This window comes from Pongo abelii, chromosome 1 (assembly GCF_028885655.2).
Source record: "Pongo abelii isolate AG06213 chromosome 1, NHGRI_mPonAbe1-v2.0_pri, whole genome shotgun sequence".
Lineage (NCBI taxonomy): Eukaryota > Metazoa > Chordata > Mammalia > Primates > Hominidae > Pongo > Pongo abelii.
This window is the reverse complement of record NC_071985.2, coordinates 93884943-93893769: the sequence shown is the minus strand read 5'-3', so window position 1 is coordinate 93893769 and position 8827 is coordinate 93884943. Positions and strand designations below refer to the sequence as shown.

Genomic DNA, 8827 nt, shown 5'->3' with positions numbered 1-8827 from the left:
TCATTTCCGTGTTCCTAGTACCTAGCAGGGTGCCCAGCTCCTAGGAGGCTTTCAGGAAACAATATTAGATGAGTACATGAAAAAGCCCCTCACCTCCCCCATCCCACACTCAGAGCCCAAGGGCTCTGGACACTGTCTCCCTACTTCCCGACCTTGGTCATCTGCCCTCAGCCGTAGTGTGTGGCTTCTCATGGGGCAGAAGTGGGAGGCCCTGGCCCCAGGGCACCCTGGTCTTGCAGGGAGAGGAGGCTCATAGGCTGTGAAGCATGACCACTGACTGTCAGTGCTGATGAATGGAGAGGCCACTTAGGGCTACACAAGGAGCTAAGCGTTGGAGAAGCGCTGGGTGCCAATGGGCAGAGAGGACAGCAAACCATACAGTGGGTCCTTCTCAGAGGAGCACATGTGGTAAGGGGAGGGGCCATGGCTTAAAGAGCCTCCAGTACTGCTTTGGATTTTATTCTGGGCAAAAGGAAGGGCTGCAGCTAAGGTGAGTTTTTATTTTGTTGTTTTTTAAACAGGGCACTGACATGATGAAAGTTTTGTTTTAGAAGAATCCCCTGGCAGAACTGTAGGGGATGGGTCAGAGACAGGACCATCACTTTCTGAGGGCTTCCTGTGGCTAAGTGCTATGTGCTGAATGTGACTTATTTTACTTAACTCTTGTAACAACCCAGTGAGGTATTATTTATAATTGCTAGATATGGATTAGAAACCTGAGACTCGTCGTGACCCTCTTCATTGGAAAACTGTCCCTTCCCATTCCTTAGGATTGAGGGATTGTCACAGTGCCCCACCTGTGCCAACAGCACCTAGTCCAAGGGATGGTCATGTGACCAAAGCAGAACAGAGTTGAGTCTTGGAATGTTGAAGATAGGGACCCTGGGTCTCTCTTTTTTTTTGGATCTCAAACTGTAACTGTAAGCTTAGAGCATCTGAAGGCAATTTCCCATGACTTGGAGAAAACTATGTGACAGGATTGAATGTGGCTGATGCACAAAAGAAACAGATGAGGCCGGGCACGGTGGCTCACACCTGTAATCCCAGCACTTTGGGAGGCCGAGGCAGGTGGATCACCTGAGGTCAGGAGTTCAAGACCAGCTTGGCCAACATGGCGAAACCTTGTCTCTACTAAAAATACAAAAATTAGTTGGGTGTGGTGGTTCGTGCCTGTAATCCCAGCTACTTGGGAGGCTGAGGCAGGAGAATCACAGAATCACTTGAACCTGGGAGACGGAGGTTGCAGTGAGCCGAGATTGCATCATTGCACTCCAGCCTGGGTGACAGAACAAGACTCCATTTCAAAAAAAAAAAAAAAAAAGAAAAAAGAAAGAAACAGATGAGCAGGATGTGTGGACAGGGAGAGGTTGATGACCGTCACTGAAATTCTGGATCCAGCCATACCTGAAGCCAGACCCAGCTGGAGCTTCCTAGTACATAAGCCATTAAATTACATTATTTTGTGTTTTAAAAACACAAAATAACTGGCTGAGTACAGTGGCTTGCACCTGAAATCCCAGCATTTTGAGAGGCTGAGGCAGGAGGATCGCTTGAGCCCAGGAGTTTGAGACCTGGTGTAGACCTGAGTGTGGAGGCTCAGGGAGAGGGTTGGAGGAGGATCCAAGGGGCCTGGAAGATTTAGAAGCCAGAGGCAGAAGGGCATGTGAGAGATTGAGGCAGGGAGGAAGGCTGGTAGCAGAGATGTCTTGTCTCAGACACAAAGGGCTGACAGGCAGGATGAGACCTCTCACCCAGAGGCCCAGGCAGCTGCAAGGCTAGCTTGTGGGTGTTGTTGAGCTCATCTGGAACCATGTGGGAGGCCAAGGCCAGGCCTGGGGTCACCCATGGGCTGAAGTTGGAGGAGAGGGAAGCAACAGCTGGAGGAGGAGGAGGAAACTGTCACCATGATGGAAAACATGGGAGAAGGTGGGAGTCAGCTCCTCAGAGCCCAGTGCCCCAGCTGAGAGGTCAGGAGGAGGAGGAGGCCCTTGTGACCTTGGAAGCCAGAGCAGGACACCAAGGAGGGACCTTGGAGAAGGGAACGTGGAGGTGAGGCTTGTGGATTCAGCAGCAAACGAAGGGGTGGTGGTTAGAACGGTGACTGGAAGGACTGATCCCTCCTGTTGTATAACTCAGTTCCATGCTGCAGAAACACAAGTCTTTCCCAGACTACATTTCAGAGGCAAGGTTGAACTCAGGTGACTTATCTACCCCCTGCCCAATGAGCCAGAGACAGGTTTTATTTTTTTAAAGCATTTTAATAAAATTAACAAATAAATATTCTAAACTGTATAGGCTACAGGGACAAAGGGTAGAAGCTAGAGGGCCAGTCTTTCCTGCTCAGGCCCTCAAGTCCCCTTTAGAGAGACCCTGCTCTGGGCTGGTTTGGGGCTAGAACTGCTGACTTGGGGAGGCGGGGAGTGAACCCGGAATGGGTGATCTGGGCTCTTGCAAGCCATTCCTCTTTGTTGGTGTAGGGGAGGAGAGAAGAGGTCAAAGAAAGCAAGACCCTGCAAGAGGCATCCCAGTGACCCCCAGAAGTGACTGGGGTAAGGGGAGCGCTATCCTAGAAGGAGGGGGTGGGACGGAGGGGGCAGTGAAGCAGGGCGGTGAGCATGGCCAGTGGTGGGCTCCGGCCGCGGTTCTACCTGTGGCCACTCACTCTCGGACGTAGACCCTGGTGCACACAACGTCATCCGCCGTCATGGTCTGGAAGGACAGAAGTAGTTGTTAGCCTGAGAGGCCTCTGGGGTCCTGTGGCTTTGGAGAGGAGGGTTGAATGGAGGTACTCTGCTTGGCCTCCAGGTCCAAACCTGCTTCTTGGCTCAAGACCAATAGGCAGGAGCTGGTCCCAGAACGCCCAGGCATCGATGGAGGGAGGAGGCAACAGAGCCCCCGGGGCCCGTCCTCCTCCTCAAGCCAGGAAGATCTCCCTGAAGAACTGCTGGGATCCCTCAGTACATGCCCTTTGCTTGCATAAAAGGAACACCATTTCTAATTCACCCAGGGCACTGTATGGGATAGGGACACCTTAGTCAAGCAGTCCCATCAGGAGGGTGCGGAGTCCAGCCATGGTTGTTCTTGAGTCTTCTGCACCCTGAGGTCTCCCAGAGAATCTCAGAAGGTAGCGCTGGGTTTGCTATTAGTTGGGAGGAGGCAGGACTTACCAGGATCAGCTCCCCATCGTTGGTCAGTTCTCTGGTCCACGAGGTCTTGGGGCCCTCTCCCTTCAGGAGCTTCTGCTCACAGACCATTTTATTCTCACTCTCCCATTTCACCAGGCTCTGCAAGAGACAGGTGGCCAAGTGAGCTGGTCCCATAGCAGGGGCAATGCAGTGAGAAGGATAAGGGAGAGAGCCCCTTTCTAGCCCCCACCACTACCTAGGGATTTTCCCTACTGGGAACAGAGAGAAGCTAGGAGTTAACTGCTAGCCTGGAAAATGGCAGGTTGAGAGGCAGGGCAATGATGCCATGACCCTGGAGCCCCTCCTGGCACTCACCTTACAGGGCCTCCCATCCACAGTCTGCTCCTCAAACTCCTCCCCAACCTTGAAGTTAATCTCTGTGGTGCGCACGGTGGTGGAGGTTTTGATGTAGAAAGTGTCTCCCTCCTGTTTGATCTCCACTGTTGGCTTGGACGCTGCAGCCACAGCAATCTTCCTCAGCATCACATTCACCCCTGTGGGGAGAGTGGAGAGGCTCACCTTTTAGGGGGCTTTGGGCACCTCTCTCACACCCTCCCCATGAGACAGTTGGAGCAGGCTGATTTGTGACTTGCTTGGGGTGGGTGTGTTGTGGGGTGCATCTGCCTGGTGCCTGGGTGTCTAAGAAGGTGCCTTGAAGGAGATGGTAGGCGGTGCAGCCCTGAAAGATGAGGGGGTTTAGGGAGGAGGGGGAGAGAGGCAGTGGCCTGCCCCTGGGAGTCCTGTTCCTAGCTGTGGCCCCACCTTATTGAGTCAGCAGGTCTGGATCAGGCTCCCCACGTCTCAGCTCTTCAGTCCCAGAATGCCCAGGGGCAGCTTCTTCCCAGCCCCCTACCCAACAAACATCCTGCTACTGGCTCCGGTTGTCTCTGTTTACTTCACTTTTGGCCTTTTGTCTACCCTGTTGACAGCTCATCAGAGTCACTGGGACTGTACCCCTGGCCAAGCACAGGCCAGGCCCCATCACTCATGTCCTGGGAAGTAGGAGCCATTTCCCTCTCTGTCCTGTCTACCCACCCTATCTAGTGCTAGATAGGTCTTCATTTGCCCAATTTCTGCCCCACAGCAACGAAAGAGAGCAGGGGCAGCTGCTTCCCTCTACAGAATGGTCAGCAGCCTGGGAAGACAGAGGCTCTGGAGTAAGGTACAGGAGGCTGTGATTTCCTCTTGGCTCAGCCCCCTTGCAGGCTGGGTGACCCTGAGCAAATGGCTTAACCACCCTGAGCCTTAGATTCCTCAATTGTAAAATGGAAATAACAGCTTCTTCAAAAGCCAATCAAGGTTGGGTACAGTGGCTCACACCTATAATCCCAGCACTTTGCAAGGCCAAGGCAAAAAGCCAGGGCTGGGCGCGATTGCTCACACCTGTAATCCCAGCTACTCAGGAGGCTGAGGCAGGAGAATTGCCGAATTGCTTGAACCCGGGAGGCGGAGGTTGTAATGAACCGAGATCACACCACTACACTCCAGCCTGGGTGACAGAGAGAGACCGTGTCTCAAAAACAAAACAAAACAAAACAAAACAAAACAAAAGTCTAGGCGCACTGGCTCACGCCTGTAATCCCAGCACTTTGGGAGGCCGAGGCGGGCGGATCACGAGGTCAAGAGTTTGAGACCAGCCTCACCAGCATAGTGAAACCCCGTCTCTACTAAAAATACAAAAATTAGTTGGGTGTAGTGGCGCACTCCTGTAATCCCAGCTACTTGGGAGGCTGAGGCTGGGGCAGGAGAATCACTTGAATCCAGGAGGCGGAGGTTGCAGTGAGCTAAGATCACACCACTGCATTCCAGCTTGGGCGACAAGGCGAGACTCCGTCTCAAAAAAAAAAAAAACAAAAAACAAACAAACAAAAAAATGGCCAGGCGCAGTGGCTCATGCCTGTAATCCCAGCACTTTAGGAGGCCGAGGTGGGTGGATCATCTGAGGTTGGGAGTTTGAGACCAGCCTGACCAACGTGGAGAAACCTCATCTCTACTAAAAATACAAAATTAGCTGCGCATGGTGGCACATGCCTGTACTCCCAGCTACTCGGGAGGTTGAGGCAGGAGAATCGCTTGAATCCAGGAGGCGGAGGTTGTGGTGAGCCAAGATTGTGCCATTGTACTCCAGCCTGGGCAACAAGAGCAAAACTCTGTCTCAAAAAAAAAAAAAAAAAAAAAAAAAAAAAGCCAATTGGGATGGTATGTGTTTAGGACTTAGCACACACAGTGCCAGGCATATGCTTAAGTTTTCAGGAAACAATAGCTATGATTGTTGGTATTATTTTTACTGATAAAAGGAAGGCAAAGGGTCAGGTGCCATGGCTCATGCCTGTAATCCCAGCACTTTGGGAGGCCGAGGCAGGAGGATTGCTTAAGCCCAGAAGTTTGAGACTAGATTGGGCAACATAGTTAGACCCTACCACTAAAAAAAAAAAAAAAAAAAGGAAAGCAAAAAGCTGGGGCTCAAAGCTCCCTGCATTAGGCACCCTGCTCATCTGCCCTTCTGGAAGACTCCCATACCCGTCCCCTCAAGGGAACCCCCTCTGCCGTGAGAAGAAGGGATAGAAAAGGAGACAAAGGAGACTGCCCTCCCCGTTCTGTGTGATGCGTCCCCTTCTTCAGGATCCCCCACTCCCCTCACAGGGTCCGGCTATCTCATTCAGCCTCTGTGGATTCAGACTCTCTGTGCACCTCCATATTCCATCCCAGATTGGACCCCTTCTCTCTGCTCCCCAGTTATTAACCGAAGTGGAGGAGATAGGAGACAGCACCCATCTGAAAGGAAGACGTGCAGAGCAGGGGGCCCCTCTGGATGGCCTCCAGGTCTAAGCTCCACACACCCACCTCACCTGGCCTGATCTGCCGCCCTGTCCTGGAGTACAGCCAGGGATGCACTAGGCGGGGGTGAAAGGGCCCTCTGCCAGGTAGCAGGATTTCCCTGCCCCTGATCTGGCCAACTCCCTGGACCTCCTCCAGACCTGGGTTCCTAGAGAAACAAATCCTCTTTCCCCTCAGCGCCAAAGCATACCTACCCTACTCCAAACAGAAGAGAGAGGGAGAAAGGAAGCCTTGCCCCGGGGGAGGCCAGGACCCCCATTGTTGGCTGCTGAACTCTTGGGTCTAGGAAGAAATGACAGGTCCCCAAGTCTTACTGAGATGGACCCTTGACTAGATCTAAGAGGGGTGTGCCAGGACCGAAGTTCCTGCAGAGGCAAGGCTGGGTTCAGAGGAGACATCCTTTCAGCGAGCCCCTGGTGCCTGTGGAGCTGGGGGCCCAGCTCAGCCGGCCTTAGCTGGCTCAAGACTGTGTTTGTCTAATGGATCTGTTTTTAATCTGCCCCCTGCAGGGCCTGAGGAGGGCACGTGGCTCAGAGAGACCCTGCAGGGAGGACAAACAGACTGAAGACAGACAGCAGGATTGGGGCCTTGAATCTTACTCTTCAGCTGGGGCGTGGGGGTGTACCAGGCCACCACCTCATCCACTGAGGACAGGGGCCAGAATCCAGAGACGATAAGGAGGGAGTGGCATCTAGGCTTTCCAAAGAGAAAATTTCTATCTTTTTGTCTTAAAGTTTAGCAAGGACAGAGCAAGGAAGACTGATATGACTCCAAGAAGTATTGTGGTTAGATCGCAGGAAGAACTAACGGCAAGGAATGATGGAGATCCCTGCTCTCTCTGCAGCATTCCAGACCCGTCTTAGATCCAGACTCACTCCTATAGTCCAGAGAGAGGGGTGCCCTCCCTCCCTACCCCCTCGCCCAACACAGCCCAACTACCGTCTCTCTGTTGAGTGCAGGAATTGAAGGCAGCAGGCCTGCCCTTACGCTCCCAGTGGCTGGGGTCCTTAACTAATGTCCATTTCTCCCCCAGAGTCCTCTCCCAGTCACCAGGTCCTGGCACTCTCCCCTGCCCCAGATGTCTAGCCCAGTTGGCCCAGAGGGCACACAGAAGGTGGGCTGGGAAAGTGGGAAGGGCAGTCTGGATTGACTTAGTTTTCCCCACCTTTGGCCAACACACCCAGTTGGGCTGCAGCTGATCTATGGTGGGGGGAAGTAGGTGGGAACCTAGATTTTTGGAAATGTGGGATTGGGGTTTCACACGAAATCATTTGTTGAAATCCAAGAAAGTGATAATTATCCCTAGCGATTTTAGAACTCTGGAGCTGCTCGCTGTATGAAAATACTTGTCTCACAGATGGGGGGTGGAGAGAGCAGAGTGGAAAGTGCAGAGGGGGAGGAAAGTGGGGTTCAGGGGGCGCTGGGGCAGCAGATCACCTCGTAGGCAGAGCTGGGCGCCGAGGGGTAATGAGACTGCCCTGGGGATTGGGTTACCAAGGCGGGCACCGGGAAGGAAATTGGAATGTCTCCGAGCGGCTGGGCAGGTAGGGAACCGGGCTCCCAGTCTGGATGCAGGGTTCGTGGCTCCACCAGCCCGCAGCTTCTGAACTGCAGAGACCCAGGTGCCTCGGCCGGCCGAGTCCGGCCGCTGAGGCCAGCCTCCCCTTCCCCCAGAGGCCAACCTCGCGCTTCTGGTTTCTACGCGATTCACAGGCCGTGAGTCACCGCAGTGTTGGCACCGGTGGGCCCCCGCAGGAGAAAGCGGGATTTAGGCGTCGTGCCCAGCGCCCCGGGACCCGGACGCCTGGCACGTTTTTCGGGGATGCAGGCTCCCAGTGTCTCACGCCCTGATTGTGGTCCCGCTTTCTTTCTCATCCCCAACTTGGAGGACTCCAGAGCCCCCCTTGCCCCACCTGGGCCCTCGAACATTTCCTTACCCAGCACTTTGAGCAATTCCTCGAAGTTTTCCGATCGGATGATTTTCCAGTTGCCAGAGAAGTTGGGCATGGTGGCGGCGCAGGAGGCGGTCCCCGTAGACCCCTAGGCTGGAGCAGTGGACACTGTCTTTTAGTCAAAAGAGACGTCGCCGTCCCCGGGTCGTTAGGTTCTGGAACCAACACACGTCCAGGGACAACCCCAAAGCTGGCCTGGGCTCCCGCGCGGACAGCTTTTATACCCTGTACGGAACCGCCCCAGCCCAGGATTGAAGTGGCCCCGCCTCCCGCTCCGCCCTCCCCCCACCTGGGGGGCCCGGCGGCCCCGCCACCAACCTCTGGATCTAGCCCGTGTGTGGGTCCAGGCTTCTCTGGGGACCGAGATAGCCTTCTCCTGCGCTAGTAAGTGGATGGGGAAGCGGACGCAAAGCCAGCACTTGAATTGCGCTCTCCGCCGTGGCGGGGGGAACCAGCTGCGGGCGCAGATGCTCAGGGCTCGTGTATGGCTGTCCCCCACCCGAGTTCCTCACGTCTCGCCTGTTCCCCACCCATCCCCAACCTGACTCGGTGCATTCAACTCCTTGACGCCGGACACCTGGCGACCCCACCCGCAGGCGGACCCCAGATCTTGAGCCGTAGCTGGCCCTGGCTCCATTGAAGCCTGAACTGGATCCAGTGGGACCACTCCGTGCTCAGAGAGGGGCTGGGGAGCTGCGGGGTTCCGGGGGTTAGGGATCTAAGTGAGGCAACGGCGCCCCCTGCTGGAACAACTCGGAGAGGCTGGGCGGGGGCGGCACGGTCCCCCCCACCCCTCCATCCTGCTTCGGGCTCACGCAGGGCCTGGGGACTCTGGAAGTAGTCGCCAGGCGA

The 8827-nt window shown here is 54.7% G+C and overlaps 1 protein-coding gene across 1 annotated transcript; it reads right to left on the bottom strand.

The window, feature by feature from the left end:
• Positions 1-2237: 2237 nt before the first annotated feature.
• Positions 2238-8180, bottom strand: CRABP2 (cellular retinoic acid binding protein 2). Its single transcript, XM_002810016.4, has 4 exons — positions 7961-8180; positions 3501-3679; positions 3168-3284; positions 2238-2709 (listed from the first exon to the last, which is right to left on the bottom strand). The coding sequence occupies exons 1-4, from the start codon at positions 8028-8030 to the stop codon at positions 2659-2661; spliced, it is 417 nt and encodes a 138-aa protein (XP_002810062.1). The 5' UTR covers positions 8031-8180; the 3' UTR covers positions 2238-2658.
• Positions 8181-8827: the final 647 nt, after the last annotated feature.